Source organism: Mastacembelus armatus, chromosome 4 (genome assembly GCF_900324485.2).
Source record: "Mastacembelus armatus chromosome 4, fMasArm1.2, whole genome shotgun sequence".
In the NCBI taxonomy this organism is placed as follows: domain Eukaryota; kingdom Metazoa; phylum Chordata; class Actinopteri; order Synbranchiformes; family Mastacembelidae; genus Mastacembelus; species Mastacembelus armatus.
Genome location: NC_046636.1, coordinates 7,868,791 through 7,887,023, shown reverse-complemented (window position 1 = coordinate 7,887,023; position 18,233 = coordinate 7,868,791). Strand labels below are relative to the sequence as shown.

The 18,233-nt window shown below is 37.8% G+C and overlaps 2 protein-coding genes across 2 annotated transcripts; one reads left to right on the top strand and one right to left on the bottom strand.

Moving 5' to 3' along the window:
• Positions 1–7,076: 7,076 nt before the first annotated feature.
• Positions 7,077–10,057, bottom strand: lsm4 (LSM4 homolog, U6 small nuclear RNA and mRNA degradation associated). The gene is made up of 5 exons (XM_026323515.1): positions 9,949–10,057; positions 9,644–9,685; positions 8,977–9,075; positions 8,339–8,519; positions 7,077–7,928 (listed from the first exon to the last, which is right to left on the bottom strand). Exons 1-5 carry the CDS (start codon positions 9,949–9,951, stop codon positions 7,825–7,827), a joined length of 429 nt encoding a protein of 142 aa, XP_026179300.1. The 5' UTR covers positions 9,952–10,057; the 3' UTR covers positions 7,077–7,824.
• A 1,118-nt stretch (positions 10,058–11,175) lies between these two features.
• LOC113139995 (pyroglutamyl-peptidase 1) lies at positions 11,176–18,069 on the top strand. Its single transcript, XM_026323689.1, has 5 exons — positions 11,176–11,361; positions 12,844–12,896; positions 14,034–14,150; positions 14,364–14,596; positions 15,290–18,069. The coding sequence occupies exons 1-5, from the start codon at positions 11,328–11,330 to the stop codon at positions 15,483–15,485; spliced, it is 633 nt and encodes a 210-aa protein (XP_026179474.1). The 5' UTR covers positions 11,176–11,327; the 3' UTR covers positions 15,486–18,069.
• The last annotated feature ends 164 nt before the right edge of the window (positions 18,070–18,233 follow it).

The window sequence follows — 18,233 nt, the reverse complement described above, 5'->3', positions numbered from 1 at the left end:
CCATAATGCATATTGTAATAAACTGTATGCTTACTGGTCCATTACTTTCACAAGTCTGTGTTTTCTTTCCTCCATTTTCATCTGATGTTATTTGTGTTTTATCCATAAACAAACAAATGCAGTGAAAGAATCAACAATCAATTTAATTATGAAATGAAACGGCCAGGTATTTTGGACCAAATATAATAGGATAATTGCCTTTGTTTCCTTCATCTGGCTTGTAAGGGGTTACACAGAGGAGGTATGTGCGTCAGAGGTAGGCCCCATCCATCACTACAAAGCTTTGTGCGGGTGGATCACATGATGGACCCTGTGATGTCAGATCTCTTAATGCTGTGGCGGAAATGGAGGTGGTGGGAAGGGTGGGGGCCAAAACCAACAGAGTAGAGATATTTTTGTCTAAAAGCTCAGTATCTGTATTGACAGAGCGGGGGTTCTGAGCCTGCACTCGAGAAAAAAAAAAGGGCAGGCGGTAGCTGGAAAAGGATGTACCACTCTCTCACACGCAGTCACTTCCTTTTCCTATAACAAACCAATACAAGTTGTGAGCAAAATACACTTACACTCTTTATGATAACAAAAAGTCATCACGTTGGCTTTAACACTGATGTTTTGTCCCTCACATAAAAATTGTTGTTGAATTTCACTTTTCAGGTCAAATTATTTCTTAAATATTTTTTCTGTTTTGTTTCTCTTATTATCAATGTGTAAAATAACATAAAACAGGCTTTTCTTTGGGGAAAGTGGAGAACAAAGGGCATATAGACAGACTTTGCTGCAGGACTGCACTTCATGATGATTGAACTTTGAACAATGATATCTTATTGATATTTGATGCGTATGCACTTGCATGTGTATGTCTTGATGACCACTTTCCAAGATTGCATTAGTGACTAAAGCAGCAAAAGTCACAGAAGTAACAAAATAATTAGGATTTTGGGACCTTGAATGTTTCTAAAAGCATTTTTTTTGCACTCTTGGCCAATGTGGTGTAATTCTGGCAATGGGTAGCGAGATCCCTGGAGGCATATCACTGGCATGGATAAAAATGATTAGATTAGATTCGGTAGAACTTTATTGATCCTTTCGGGAAATTCCTGTAATGTATTAACTATCTCATGTTTCACATATACAAGGACTGAAATAAACTGAAGTAGGTACTGCCTGGAGGAAACACATCATTTAAAAACCTCCTAGATGCCTTGGAAAAGTCAATAGGAAATGGGATTAAACATTAAAAACATGTACGCTCCTGCAGAACAGGCTTTTCCATCTCTTGTCAGTAACACCACCCTTGTTGGAATGATGATTTCGCACATTATTGCTCTGAAATTTCTGGATAAGAACAATCTGCTAATATTTGTTCACAGGAATATTATTTTATCATTTGAAACTCAGGTTAATATAAGTTAAGGAGCAAAGTCAAGTCTCCAGCAACAGTTTTCATTAATGATTGTGAATTCAATCTGCAAGTCAGGGCACAGCGTGATGGGCTGTCAGGAATGCTTGGCATTGGTTGGAATGGTTTGACATCTGAGGTGCCAGAGCAGAAAAAAGATCAGGAACGTTTTGTACTGTATTGAGCAACATATGATTAAAGTGTGGTTTGTACTTGAAGCATTATACACGACTAGAGGTGAAGAGTAGAGCAGATAAGATGCCTTTTGGTATTATTAGAAATGAGCAATGAACTTTAAGAGGCTGGCATTTCTATCTTCATTTACATGATATAAGTAAAATACAAAAGATGTAACACTACATTATCTTAGATCTCATTTCCTTTATTGCACTTACTGTAACCAAAACACGTGTTCTTGATTAACAATTATTGTTCTATCTATAGCTTTGTCACTGTGACCTTGTGGAACACCAAAGTAATTTTAGTCATTGAAAATGGATTATATCCAGGCCTCTTTTAGAATATGCTTAAGAGTAAAGGGATAAGCATGCTCCTAGCAAAGTGCTTGGTTTTACATCTGCCCTTCCCCAACACAGACCTTGGCACTGCGTTGATGTATCTGACAATTTTTGTTGTTTCCCAGAAACAGACATTAATGTTCCTTTTTAAGAAACGGCATCAGGCTAGGCATGTTGATGTTGATGTTTGATCTTCTCACTACATTTCTACATTTTTATTATTTGTTCAGCTTATTCAGCTTTGTTCAGATTATTGCTGGTACGTTGCAGGTTTACAACCCAGTGTAACACTATGGACAACTGCCAGGAAAGACTGAAAGCTGTTATCCTAATTATACCAATATTAGGTCTTGCCGGTGTCTGTGTGATGAGTGTGGCTGTTCAGAATGGCTAGAAATACATTTCCCTTCAGTAACATTTAGTCACCATAAATGTATAACTATCTACATTGGACTACATGGACTTTTTATGATTCCTTATTCTAAGAATACGACCTGAGTGTGTGTTCAGCACTATAAACATTGTAAATAATGTTTCTGTGAGGATTACAGTGTGTGTCACATGTATTTTTATGAATCCCACAAACCTGCTCCACTGGGTCTGATGACGTAGTTTCAAAGTGTAGGTGAAGTTCCACACTGATGGAGGATGTATGAACAAAGGGAGCGGGAGAGAGTGAGAGACTTAGAGCGAAGGGTAGAGATAGTGTGTATATTGTTGGTGTGTAGAAAACGCACCTATACCCACACAGTTACCACAAAACCTCACTGGGCCTACACCTTTTCATAGTTATACACAACTTTTATAACTATTATCGAGAAGATCATGTGATATTTGATTAACATTTTTCCAATGCAGGTTTCAGTAGTTCATGTATGGGGGGACTTCACAGCCTCATGTTTTTTCTTATTAATGCTTTGCTAGCATGCGCTTGTCTTTCATATTACTGCTACAACAATCTTATAGTCCCACAGATTAAATAACAGCAAACCATCACAGCTTTTTCTGTGATGTTGCAATACAGAGTAACAGTATGATGAAGTGTTAAGCAAGGTGATTATGGTGAGGTCATTAACCTCACATGGAGATTTTCACTCATTTTCCTCAGATGGGAAACTGAAAAATGTAAATTATATTTAGTGAAACATTGTTTGAGTGTCATAGTTCATTTTATCCTTACAGCAGAATGTCTTTAGGCTGAATGTTGCTGAACAATAACATGGTTTTAATTTTAAAAGAGGACTTGACAGGTTCAGACTTTAAAAATTTGAATTTGGTAAAAGTTTTAAAAACCTCTTAAGTGAATGTGGGAGGACAAAAGGTTGATCTACCACATCCGGACAGAGACTCTTCTGCTACTGCTCAGCAACACTGCGGATCAGTGGTTGATGCTGCCACCTCACATCAAGAAACCTGGATTTGAATATCACCCCTGATCCTTTTTGTGTTTCGTGTTTCTGTGGGTTTCCTCTGGGTGCCCAGGTTTCATCCTACAAGGCATGCAAGTTAGAGTGTGATGGGTTTAGTAATGTTTGGTCTATAAACTTTACGGTTTCATTTATCAAATATAATATACTTTGTGCTGTATATGTCAGAGGACAGCACAGTGGAGCAGTTTAGCACTGTTGCCTCACAGCTAGAAGGTTCCTGGTTCAAAACCCTGCAGAGACCTTTCTGTGTGGATTTGCATGTTCTCCCTCGGTGCTTGCGTGGGTATTTTCCAGGTACTCCAGTTTCCTCCCAAAGTCCAAAAATATCTATGTCATCTGTGTGACTCTAAATTGCCCATAGGAGTGAGTGTGAGTGTGAATGTGAGTGAGGTTGTTTGTCTCTATGTGACCCTGTGATGGACTGGTGACCTGTCCAGGGTGTAACAGGGTAACATTAGAAAATAGTGACAAACAAATCAGAAGTGGATGCAAAGAAAGACAAAGTGAAGAAGACTGAAGACTGAAACCCATACAAAAGTTTTTAAAAATATCGTTCCTCTAAAATTACTATTGCAAAACATGCTATTGCATTTATGATATCTGAACATTTCCAGCAGTGTATGTAGGTAAAAATAATGAAGAGAAAATCAAAGGAATCTTGTACTAAGAAAATCTAGAGAATTTCAACCTTGCAATGCATGATGCCTTGGCAGGATCCTAATAGACATCTTGCAAGGAATACCTGACTCCTGTGCCCTGATTGACAGAGACAGTCACTCTACTCCTACCAGCCAACCAATATCTATTTTTCACCATTCAGGTTTTACATATGCTTACATTTTGAAAGCACTGGTCTAGCCATTTGATTAAGTCACCTTGGCGTGTCTATGAAGGCCACAGTATCTATCTCAATGTATTTTCACCATGTTATCATTAAGAACACTAACCAGTCGCTGAGAACATTAGTTTGGTCATAGAATTTGTCTCTAACATCTCTCTATTATTTTGGGAATTAAATGGAAGCATGACATGATCCCTGGTTATATGCACCAACCTCAACTGCCATAGTCACATATTAGATAATGTCTTGCATTTTGGTCCATCTAGCATCAGCACATGTTTTGCCATTGTAAACAACACGTGTACAGGATCACAGGAGGATGTGTGTGACAGTTTTGTACATTTTTATTAGTCTACTTGTCTTTTTGTTTTGTTTTCTTTGCCTGACTGCAGGAGTTCTATCTGCAAAAAGTACAATTTAGCTGCAAGAGTAAGCACCATCTTCTGGTTTCACAATGATCAGTCAGAAACCTGCGGGTAATGTAATGCTGACTTCCTCCAATATTATCTTTGCTTGGCACAGCTGGCACCAGCTCAGCTAAAATGCAGAACAATGAAACTCTAGCAGCTCTGGGGCTGGTGCTCCTTGGGTGATTATGACCACTGCTCTCTGACCTCCCCTGAGGAGGGTAAGTGTGTATGTGTGGAATCTATCTTTGGTGATGCAGGATCACAGCAAAAACAACAGCGCAGATTCTGTCAGTGCTGTCATTTCAGTTCAAGGGATAAAAATATGATTTGTAATGAACAGTAAGCTGGAGAGAGCTGCAGAGAGTGGGGAGAGATGTTTTCCTGGCAGGCTGGGATTAGATGTGGTTCCATAAATATGTTGGGCAGCTTGGTATACTTTTGTGCCCAGTGGTAAAAATAGGCTTTCTTCCTGAGGGAAGTGATGACGTCTGCAGCCTGCCTGCATCACCAGCCAGAAGACAGCTTCATCCTCATACTGGAAGAGACAAAGTGTGGGGGGAGCATCAGTGATCTCCATGGCAACACATGCAGAGTGACGCAGGTAAATGCAATACAAAGAAGGAGAGGTAGTGATTGGCTGCAACTCCAGTGGTGAGTGTGTGTGTCTGTGTGTGGGTGGTAGAGAAAAGGAGGAGGACTCAATAACCCAGCACTGAGATTAGTCCCAGCACCCTCTGCACATACAGACATTTGTTTTTTTCCTCATAGGGACTTTGCATTGACTTACATTCATTTTGTGGAGGCTTACCTTAACCTTAACCATAACTATAACCAATATTGACCTAACCCTAACCCTAACCCTTACCTTTAACCAAGTCATCACTTTAAAATGAAATGATTTACATCAAGGAAGGCAAAGTCCCTACAATGTCAGTAACACTAGATATGTACATACAAACACACACATGCAGAGTCCAAGCCTGTTAGGGTGGTCAACAATTCAGCATAGCAATGAGATAATATGATTTAGCATGCTCCCTAAGCACTGACTTCAAAGGCAGTGGAAATAGTGTTATTTCCCTCCCTCGCAAATGCCATCTTTGATATTATGCATGCAAGCATTCATTTTGGAGGAAAGAAGCTGCACCTTCCCCCCACATGAACTCAAACTATCACAGTGTTTCATTTCAGTGCCATTAAAATAGGCCTTTTGGTAACTCTGCTGTTTTGGTAGAGCCTTAATGCTGAATTTAATTTGTTTTAAATGATTATTCTGCCCTCTAGTCTTCTTCCAGTTGTGCTGCCTTCATAATTTTTCATCTTTTCGTGTTTTTTTTTTAAAGGATGATGAATGTTACATTTTTTGCCCTTGATTCATATCTACAGTGGGTTTTTTGAAAGCCCTAACACATTCAAATTAAAGATATGGTGCTTCATCTAGTCATTGTTTTAATACAATATATCATTCTTCTGAAATCTGGTACTGTAAATATGAATCCAGTTTTTAGTCAACATTTACTCCTTGTGAACAGTCTCAAAAGCAGCATGTCAACAGCACTGCTAATGCTCCAGTGCTTCACAATATTTACACTGGATCTATATATACATATTTATTGTCCAACACCCAATCAATGTAATTCATATGCACAAATTTGAGGAAAAATAAGCTAATTATATTCCTCATTTGGCTGTTGTGTTCTTATAGAAAAACATGTGTACCCACAATAAAGTTGATGCTTCACCTCCTAACACTCCAATGTACAGATGGATGTAACTACATAATGAATTTGTTGATTCAGTACGTTTTGAATGATTTTCCTGTACCAAGATGGGCAGACGAGTGAGTGTAACGATTGGTGTAGTACAACTGGTAACACTGGCTGGGGAAACATATTGCTTAAGGACTAATACTGAACTGTGCATGAAGGACTGCGGACTAATTGTGAAAGGAAGTCTGAGACAGGAAAGCTCTCTAGTGAAGACTGCTGGAGAAGTGGGGAATGGCAGAGTCAGAAATAAAGTGCATACTAACATCACTGATTAATAGAGCTCAAGGCAGAAGATGTAGGGGAAGAAAATAAACTAGCAACAAATAAGAGAAAATCATACATAGGAATATATGTGTAAGATCTGTGGTTGAATTCTGACTGTTTATTTGTGGATCACCAGCATCATGTCACTGGTAAATAAGAGAAACACATATAAAGAGGGTGGTCTAATAACACTCACTAAATAACCCTCATTATGGATACCTGCTAATCTGGATGGTCATATACCAATATAAATATTTAAACCTTTTTACTCATTTGAGTTCTGCTTTAAGATCATTAGCTGATCCTGGACAGACTTTTATAACCATTGTCCAATTTAAGGCACACATTCAAAGCAGTATAATGTAATTGAATCAGAGATTGATTTGAGTAATAGCAGTCAAACTTGGTCGAATCTTTAGGCTGAGGATCTAAATAAATACAACCATTTTAACAAAAGTTTTTATTCTCATGTTCTCATGTAAATAAATTACAACATTGTTTTTTGTTACAAAAATAAAATGAAACCCAACCAACAAAACATGTTGGACTTATCCATTTTAGACTTAAGAATATGAGAATCATCTTTTTTTTCTGGAAATCCTTATCATTATGACGTAGTTTTACAAATGCTTTAACCAAAGTGTTACTTTTCAGGAACTGAATCCTCATCCCCCAGGCTGCCGGTTTACTGTTCCACCTGCTGTATGGCTCAGCAGACAAACAAAAAGGCTGCAAACTACATAATGTCACAAACAACATAAAAATAAAGAGCTCAGTTTAAAAAAAAAAAACAAATGCAAGAGAATTAGGGGCTGGGGCAGATCTTCCACAAATAATCATGAAATGACAAAAAAAAAAAAAAAAAAAAAAAGAAGTTACCCTCATTCCAGTGTACCAACTGATGGGAAACTGTTTTTTGAATACTAGTTGAGGTTTACATAAAGGAGTCTGTCTGCTCTTAATAATGATGCAATGATATGATGTAATAAGAAATTTTAATACCAACTTACAGATTCTTTTAAAAAAAAAAAAAAATTCAGTGCAAAAGCACAGCTTCTCTGAACTTCTCCGTGTGATTTCTGCAATGGTCGGTCCAAAGCAGGGAGAAACACAGGAGTTAATGTATCTTCATGTACTGAAGGTGTAATCACTCTGAGTTACAGCATGTATTGTTGAAGGGGCAACATTGTCCGTCAGTGCTGATTCTTCATTCCCTGTGGTTTGCCTGGTTTCTTATCCTGCTGTTGCTGGCCCCGACCAGGGCCGGCCAATCCTCTGCCGCGACTGCCGAACAGCCCTATACATAGACATAAGACGACAAGAAAAGTATTGTGATGTGATAAGCATCGTTTAGACAGATTTCTACACCTCACTGCCCAAGGCCACAACAATACGGTGATTGAGTGGTGCACACAAATAAATAATCCTGCTACCTTTGACTGGCATAGATTCATCCAATATGCAGAGGTGTGTGCAGAAAAAACTAAACTAGAAAGCTAATGTGGACTGACTGTATGTAATGAAATAGTTTTTTTTAAATTGTTGTTGTTTAACTATACAATGAAACGTACTCAAACTGTAACAATTATGCCCACAAGAATGTGTAGATTTTATATCAGAAGAGAGATTTCGAGGCAACGCATCACATGGGAAGACAAATAAATTATCCTACAGCTTTGTTTGTTCAGGACAGTGTGTTTCACTCACCTCGGCCAGCTCCTCCTCTTCCTTTGCCCTGCTGTTTGTTCTGCTGGGCCCCTCCCCGTCCGCGGCCTTTTGACACGACCTCTTCCTTCACCATGTCAATGATCTCATCTGGGATTCGCAGGTACTTGATGGTGCTCCCTCTGATGTAGCACTCAGGCATCCTCCAGAACTTATCTCCATCCTGAGAAAGGAGCGGGGGGGGGGGCAATGAATGTATCCAAATAAAAATTATGGTTATAACCAATTCCATGCAAACCATTGTCCCTATTCTGTCACCCTAGGCTCTAATTGGTATTCTGACAGTGGAACCATTGATAGAAGAAAAAAGTTTGTTAGCAATAGCAATTTCTTCAACTGTGACAACACAAAAACCTAAGTAATGAAACACAGTTAAAATTAGCAGCAACAGGAAAAACTCAAACAAAACACAAACTGGAAATGTGCATGACAGACAAAACTAAAATCCTCTGAGGCGACTGGGCAAAAAAAACCCAACTCGTTTCAACTTGGCAAAGACATGTTCCTAGGCTACTGCACATCAGCAGTGTCTGCATACAACACCAAAAACTACACTACTGTACAGCACACACCTGACACTGGCACACAAGTGAAAAAAAAAAAAAAAAGCTCAATCTTACCCTTGATGTACAGATGACTTCTCTCAGGTTGATGTTCATCCAGTTATCGCAGCTGACCAGGTGGCCGTTGTACGTTTCTCCGTTCTTCAGCTCCACCAGCTGAGCAGCAGAAACACACGAGAAACAAACAGCGACGTAATGTAAGATGGATGATGTCAGAGGCTACAGCTTTAGTTTTCTCATGGAAGAAGCCACAAACAAGAGACAGCAATTACAGGCTACACAGTTAGCACATTCAGTTAAAAAAAAAAAAACAACTAACTAGTTAATTACTTTTGTCTTTTAAAAAGCAGCCAAGATTAAATTAAAATTAAAAATTAAAATAGTATTGCCAGAAAACCAAACCTGCAATACCTGCACATAGAATATGACACATAATAGAATTAAGATTTTAAAAAGTGACAAACATGAGTAATTGCTTCAACATAAATTCATTAGTTGCCAGACTAACAACTTAAATACATACATTAACTTGCCTTACAGTTTTACATACAATCAGACAGACTAGAGAATAAACTGAAGTCTCACTTTCTGATGTGATACCAAGACATATAATGTTTATTATGGTTAACCTTTGACAGTTTCAGTGGAGATAATAAATGAATGAATGGATCAATGAGAGGATAAACAACAATTTGACATGAGAGACAGTTCAGCTTCTACTCACCATAGGATGGTTCTGGGCAGTCTTCAACAGAGACAGGGGAAGCTGCATAATGATTGAAAAACAGGTCAAACACTGAATTATTAAGTTTGAAATTCTGTAATTGGATGTTAGGTTTTCAGACATTTCCAAACGACCTATGTCTGAAATATTGTTGAATTTAGCCACAGTAGCTAACCAGACTTAGCTTAGCATACCGAGCATCGCTGTGACCCAGCGCTGCTTTAACTCGTTAGTTAGGTGAGTAGAGGGCAAAGCTAAAAGACAAACATAATCAGTTTATGCACACACCGTGGTTAAAAACTTACCATTGTGACAGTATCTCTTTTTTTTAATCTGATTTTGTCTTTCAGTCTTAAACACGATTTTACCTCCTAGGTTTCTTCCTCGTGCTCTAATAAACTTCCGGAGACGCGGTTGCACAATCATGAGCGTATGAAGCGATGCTGCCCACGGCGGTCAGAAGTAACATTTATAAATCCCATCTTTAAGCAGAGTGATTATATAGAGTTATTCATGATACTAAACAAATTAAACTAAATTAAAAAGCTCACATCACATTAGTAAGGCATTCCTTTAACTATAACTTCAGTGACAAATGTATATACATTTATGAGAAATGTATTTTTTTAATGTAACAGATGTAAGTAATGTAATTTTAATGTAATTAAATTTAATGTAATTTTTTAATGGATTTTTAATGTTTCAGTTTTTATTTATTTATTTTTGTCCACATGTCATTGAATTAGTTGTATTGGAGCCCAAAAGAGAAAACTGGTTTTTGAATGATTTATGTCTCCAGTTACACCAGCCTGAAACCATGGCCAGGTTTATTACATATTATTGCATCTACAATATCTAGTTAACCACATATTTGTCATAAATGTGTCCTGCACCCTCCAGTTTATATCCTAAACAATGCACAAACAATTGCTTTTGAGGCCTGAATGGTTTTAATTGTTTAACTGGGATTGTTTGTTGCAAAGTGATCAAACGGACAGCTATTTTTCAATACTTTACTTTAAGTTTTACATTTTTTGCTCCTGTTTCATCAAAGAGTGGACATCTTGTTTTAATGAGGAAATTCAGTTCACCACAGTATTTAAAAAAAACAAAACCTTCTTATTTGCCTAAAGACTTTAATTAAAATCTTTCCTGGAGTTTAACATGCACATAATAAAATAATTACTATCATTTAGCAGTCATGAAATCCTATTCTACTACATAAACTACATAAGCCTGTACTATAAGAAAAACTATGGGTATTAGCCCTGTATTTACTTGGTATTGGATTGATATCAAATTGTGCACTATTGCACAGCTCTAATGGTTTTTTGATAGAGAAAGAACAAATGTGATATAACACCAGAGAGTCTAAGTCACCCCTTTTTTGTATCTGAATTATTATTTTGCTAATACACTACGTTGTTAGGGTCCTCTATCCACAATCTATTCCACTTGGGGGCGGTAATTCATCACCCAGCGACTTGCAAACCGCCGTCAAATTACGAAAGAAGAAGAAGGAGGCTTGCAGAGCAAGAAGGAGGATCGCAGAGCAAGAAGGACCCGGTGGTTTGGGTCGTGTCTGGAGAATAGGGCTGTCAGCTGTGGACGGTGTCGACTCTCTTCTAACTAAAGACTGCACGAAACCAGAAACAGCAACGGGTCCTCTGCAGCAGTGCGGGAAATGGATAACAGTAAACGGGCTGTGGTCGTTACAGGTTTGTGTTTGTGTTGTGTCTGTTTCCAGACTGAGCAGCTGGTGGAGGAAAAGTTGAGGAGATAACAGCCGCTCTAACGTTAATGGCGTCCGGCTGTTACTGCCTCCCCCCGCTGCAATTGTTGACAATTGAAGGAAAGACATTTTGGTCATAGTTTTAATAATATCATGTTTGTAACGTTATTGTGGTATTTATTGCTGGATTTGTCTGCTGTTATATATTTTCTTGAAAGACAATATATACAAAACCAAACTTAATATAAACATTATTGTTGTTGTCTTTCCAAACATGGTGTCACTATATAAATTGGGCATAAAGACCAATAACCAGCCAGTATTGATATGTAACTGTTTGTGGAAGCTGATCAGTTTCCTATTTAAGTTTCCTGTTTCCTATTTAATCCCATTATTTTACATTATAATATAGAGGTCTGGTTTCCTACCAATCTATCCTAGAAGCTCCTTTCATTTCAGAAAACACAAACACTCAAACAAGATAATTCAAAGTAATAGTTATAGTGATATGTCTGTGGATAGCAATCTTTTACTCAGACTTGTTTTTCCAAGGACTTGGTCCAACTCCCCTTCTAGCCACTTCAGTGTACCATTTTGTGAGTGTGCGAAATATAGTCTTTAACTTTAAATCTGAACAGAAGTAACAGAGAATGTGGTTTTAATGTTTTCAGATACAAAGGGCTGCAGGGGTTTGCAGTCCTAGCTGTTGGAAGATGTGTAGATTGCCTGGGAACAGCACCTTCACAATAGCTGGCTGGCTGGCAGCTGCCGGCCCCTCACTCTGCTCTTTTTCAGCAGCTTGTCAGACAGACTGATCCCCCCTCCACCCAACCCCCAGGGACCCACTGACCTTAGGAAGGGTGGTGGAGGGGGATGAGTGGTAGATCCCTATATAAACAAGCCTGCTGCAGCAGCTTTTTCTAGGTCATATGGAGTGATGCATGGAAAGATTTTTAGCGATAGTGATCAGCTTGTTTGGGTAATTCAAGAAGAGCAACATGCTGGAGCACTGGAGATTTTCTTAACTTAAAGAGCAAATCTTAAGCAGGAACATGTGTGATACATATATAATAGGGAATGGTTTACCGTGTACAGTTAAGTGTATAGTTTATATTACAAATGCGACATTTAGCAAAGTTTTGGTTGTATCCTGCACTCACGCATCAAAATAAACTCAATTACACTATCTTCATTTATCTATCTTTATTTAATATAACATTTTTTTCTGTAATTAATAGAAAATAGTCTAAGTGACCCTATCATTGAATTAGAAATAATGAATATATAGTATTTTGTAATTGCATATTATTAGCGTTTGAGAAAATAAAAGTCTCTCTTCAATCAAGTATGTTTTTCTTTCTGCGTAAAAACAAAACTATTTCCATAACTTATTTACTGGAAACATAAAGTGACTTCATCAGTGCAACACAGTATTGGTGCAAACTGAAATACCTGACATGTTTTGCAGGTTTTGGGCCATTTGGAGAGCACACCATCAACGCCAGCTGGGTAGCAGTGCAGGTATGTTTCAGGCTTCTGTTATAGTTACAATGCACATATTCATCATACTGATTTTTTTTATTTGTTTAATTAATTGTTATCTGGACCAAAATAATATAAGGAGCAAAATGTTAAAAGTTTCTTTTTATTTCATGTTATAGTAGGTCACACTTAGATATTTCTGATTACACTAAGATGAACAAATTCTTCAAACCTTTTCCAAAATGTTACACATCCATTAAATACAATAAAATAAAATCTTACAGCTCATCATACCTATCATGCCTGTATGGTCGTGACATGATGCTCTCATAGTTTTCAACTTGCTCTGCAGTATGCAGCAGTGTGTGTCGTAGGCTTGGTGTGTCCAGCTGAGGAAACTGCTTGTGGGGGATGATGGTAGTGGTTGTCAGGGTGTCTAGACAGACTTGATAATGATATTAAGGGCAGACAAAAGGCCGCTTTGTGGCAGGGTCACAGCCATGGCCAAACAAGCCTCTTTTCAATACAAGTGGGGGTCAATGTCCAGACCTGTGGGAGAATGGGGGAGGTGTCGTTCTGCTGGCTGTGAATTTGACACAGATTTGTCTTACTTATAACATGTGTGATTGCATCTTTTATTTCTTGCCCTTCACATACTGGTTTTATTTATGAAGGTGGTTGAGTATTGTTGTTAAATCTTGTGGTTATCATAATATACATTTTTCAGCTGGAACTTACCATTGATGCTTTCTAAACATTTGATGTTATGTAACTGGTAAATAGTGTATCAGTTAATAGTGGATGGATCAAAACATTTATTTTAGTTCACATCAGTGCCATGTGTTTGCATTTATCATTTCAAACTCTACATAGAATAATCAAAAAATGTCGACCTTGAAGGTTCTTTTTTTTTTTTTTATCCTTGGAAACAGCAGCTTGGCAGACATTTTAGCACAGCATCTAACTTACTGGTCATTTTCAAAACTCAGCCACTTCATACGACCTTTTCAATCACAAGTTCTTAAAACTCTGTTTTCCACTTACAACTGAGCAACTCCATCTGTTGAGGAAGGCTGTGAGATGTGTTTGAATACACTGGAGATAATAAGTAATGTGGGAATGACAAATGTATTAAAAATGTGGAAAGAATTTGAGCATTTGCATTTGTCCTGTCAGGAGCTGAAGAAGCTTGGACTGGGCAGTGAAGTTGATTTGCATGTATACGAGGTTCCTGTCGAGTACCAGAAGGTCCAGAGTTTGGTTCCTTCATTATGGAAGCAGTACCATCCAGTGGTAAGATAACATGTTTGTATTTTTATATTTATCAAATAATCCATACCATTACTGACTACTATGAAGTGTATCTTCGATGCAACCTCTCTATTCAGGTTAGGTGCAACTGAATTGTGTGTAAGATGTAGTGGCATACAGAGATATTGTACGTTATGATTAATTTGTGCTATGCAACAATAATTTTGGAATAATTTCATTTCCTTTGTTTCCCAGTTGGTAGTTCATGTTGGAGTCTCGGGTATGGCCACCACTGTCACTCTGGAGAAGTGTGGCAAGAATCACGGCTACAAGGGTTTGGACAACAGTAGCTTCTGTCCTGATTCACAGTGTTGCGTTGTGGGAGGCCCGGACTGTATCGACTCAGTTATTGACATGGAATTAGTCTGCAAGAGAGTCACTGCCTCTGGTCTGGGAGTAGCTGTGTCTGTCTCCAAAGATGCCGGAAGGTAATTTATTTATTTAAATTTTTCTTAACAATAAGCCTTTTATCTTTGGACCACATGCATGAACTCTTGACAAATAGACTTGAAAACGCACTTACTCCATTCTGTGAACCACATCAATCAGCCGTACACAGTATTCACTCAGTGTATTGTGAGATGCATTTTGTGAGACAGTTTGTATTCAGTTTAACAGTTTGAGAAATAGCTATGGTGAAACTATAGGTAGCAAAGTCTGGAGTAAAGTTAGAATTTATTATTACATCATAGAAACTCAAATCTGTATAATCTGTTCATCACATCTCACATCTGAAGAGAAGAGGTAATAGACTTTTTGGATTTGACTTTTACAGGTAGAAAAATAAACAGTGCACTCAAGTGGACAAACTAAGTAATGGCAACACTTTTTGGCAACACTCAGTGGCCCCTTAAGAACACCTAGCTAAAACTAATGCATTCTGATTTCTATAGTGCTTTTAGTTAGTCAGAACAAAGGTACTCATGAGTCAAGTAGAAAGTTGGTAAAAAAAAAATATACTTGCACTTTGAAAAAAGTGGAGAATAATCTAATTGAGATTTTGCTGAGTCTTTTCAATTGCAATAATAATTGTTTCCGGAAATCCGGTAAAAGTGTGTAGTAAATCACTTTTATTTACTCTTCCATTACTTCATTTTATTCCCTGCTGTCCTCCCTGACAGGTATCTCTGCGACTTCACCTACTACACATCTCTGTACCTGAGCCATGGTCGCTCTGCCTTCATACACGTGCCTCCTCTCGGAAAGCCTTACAGTGGGGAAGACCTTGGCCGTGCGCTGAAAGCAGTCATCCAGGAGATGCTGGAGCTTCTGGACCAGGTAGAGGAGAAGATCAACTGCCAGCAACACTTCCACTAAGTGACCTCCAGATGCCAACCAGCCTCTTCAGCTCTCACAATACAAGAAATTGCACTTAACAAGTAGCCAAACTTCTTTTTTAAAAATTGTTTTTAATCTTTATTTGGATAAAATGAAAACATCAGCATATAGGATATTTGCATGTTCTGCTTCTCTTCGTCTTAGGTTTGTGCTTCTTGTTTTGCTGGGCCTGATACAGTTATATTTTCATGTGTCCTGATGGCGAGAAGATAAAATGGGAGTCTCAGGACAGCTCTTGGTCACATTGTAACTTACGCTACCACTTCCCAGTAACATGAAATATTCTGACTTTGGAGTGAAAAATACATGAACTATTCTAGTTCAACTAAGAAAACACAGCAGTGACGTGCTGTTCCTATTTGTTTATGTGTAGTAAGCTATACAGAAGTTCTGTAATGTAGCAGTATTTACTACCTATAACTCCAAATGTGACTACTATTATTGCACCTTATAGGGTTAGGGTTATTTAAATAGTTATAGAAGTCACATTTGGGGAAACTGCTGAATTTACTCCACATTATTTTACTGCTTCATCCAGTCAGTTTGCAATTTTTGAGTTTCACTTTGTCACATGTTCATTTCAATAGGTGTTAACACCTGAATGATAAATGGGTAATGTACGTGATGTGTACATGGTTTGAGTAGAAATGTTTCACTGTAAACTGTGTTTGCTAAGTTCATTTTCTTTTAAGCATTCTTTCCAGTTGCTCTTAAGCCTAACTGTGCTCTTTCGCATTTGGTGTTGAATTGTTTCTGGAGTCCTTTTTCTTTATAAGAAGTTATAAATTTGCCTTCTATTACAAAGGTTATTGAAATCAGGGAACGGGTTGGTTCCAGCTCATATTTCCCCAGTTTGTTGGCCCAAATCTGACAGAAAAAACAGCCCAATTCATCCCACAGAGATCTGACCCCAGGCTGTGCAATGTTATTTTACAGATCTCATTCATGAATTCAGTAAATTGATTTTTATTACGGCTGCGCAACTGTTTGAGAAAATATAAGACATGACTACGGATATATAGACACTGAATCTTTGCTTCTTCAATTTATTATTTAATTTCAGTGTTCCAATATCTGCGATGCAGGATCATCAGTATGCAAACCTGCCTAATGGTTAACTTTGTGTCTGCCAGACATTTTGTTCTAAATGTGCAGTTTTCAGAAATGGAATTTGCAACAGTCTCTTGATTTCAGATTTAGGACCAAATTGCAAATTCCTTTTTTCACAGTTGAGCAGCCACAACACCTTCATTAAAACTCTCTGCTGTCCCCTTCATTGAATTAGATGTAGCTGCTTATTTTACCTGAAAATTTGATTTGATGAGGTTGGACTTGATTCAGTCAGAATTGGGCCTAGAATTTTATTTCTGTAGCACTTTCTTTTTTTTCCCCTTTACTTCATTTGTACTTCATCTGGAATTCAGACAGCATTGCTCAAACAATGTGAATGCTTGCATTTTTTGTTTTCTGTTACTTTAACCTGAAATATGTAGCTTTCCACACATACACACATGCATTTTTACCTTGTTCCTTAAGCCATTTATAATTGTCCTAAACTTTTGTTCTGTTAAAATGCAGCATAGTAATTTGCTGTCTGCGATGGTGCCAGCCCCAGGTGTAATGTTCTGCAGCTTGTTTTAATGGATTTTCTTCCGTTTTCCCAGTTGCTGTAATCACTACAGTTAGATCACCTGCATTCACTTTGATCAGCTCAAGTAGAAATGTTTGCATTGAACGGTCCACATACTACTTCAAAACCCTGTGTCCTCTGACAAAACTCTATGTTGCTTGGATATAGTTTTAAACTGTCACTGCTAGTCTTAGTAAACTAACCGAACACCATGCTTAACATTGCAGCTGTAATCATACTTTGAGTTTTTAGTTAAATTGCTTATTTTTTCAACTGACAATGGCAAGTTGGCATCAGTGAGTTCAAGAAAATTGTCATTTTAATGGCTTTTAAGTATCATGTTTTTTATCGCAAAGTAACATCCTGACTTTTAAACTTTGTCTCAGATCTAAATTTTTATCTTAGTCTTTGTTATTTAACTTGTGTCTTGGATGGGTGGTTCAGTAATCTTGTATGGAATCATTGAAGTGATGGATGAGTTTTAGTTCTGAGTTTGTAGGTGCTGATATTTTACTGTGTGGCTTTGTGGGTGCTGGGAACTGAAAGGGTTGTGGAGGAGCTGCCCCTAAAATGTCTGCTCACAAAAGTGAAAGCCTCAAGTTTACATATGAGGTGACCTCAGACCCTGACTCTCTCCTGTGCCTTGCTGTTGTTTATATGCGTTATGAAAAGGCCTTACAAATTCTCAGAGGGTCAGATCAAAGAGATATTACTGATGCTGTCCAGTCAGGTGTGTGGCTACCTCAAACATACTTTTTTATGTCAATGTTTGCTCTGTTATACAATAACATAATGGCGCTGTGATTTATTCTGAATTGTGTATCCTCTAAATGGATTCTTCTGTTTCTGATATTAACAAAGCACTGTTACAATAAGTAATCTCAGCTTTGTAAAAGGAAAGGCTTTGAAAGAGAATTAAATAATTACAAGTAATGTCTTTGTTTGAACTCATTTTTTTCAATACTTAACAGTATGTCTCTTGAAAATTTGTAACTGATTTTTCAACTTTAGGCCTATGAAAGATCACAGACTTTCTGGTGAAACCCAACTATTTTGAAAATAACTGGTCTGACTTGCATGGGATTTAGATCCTGCAA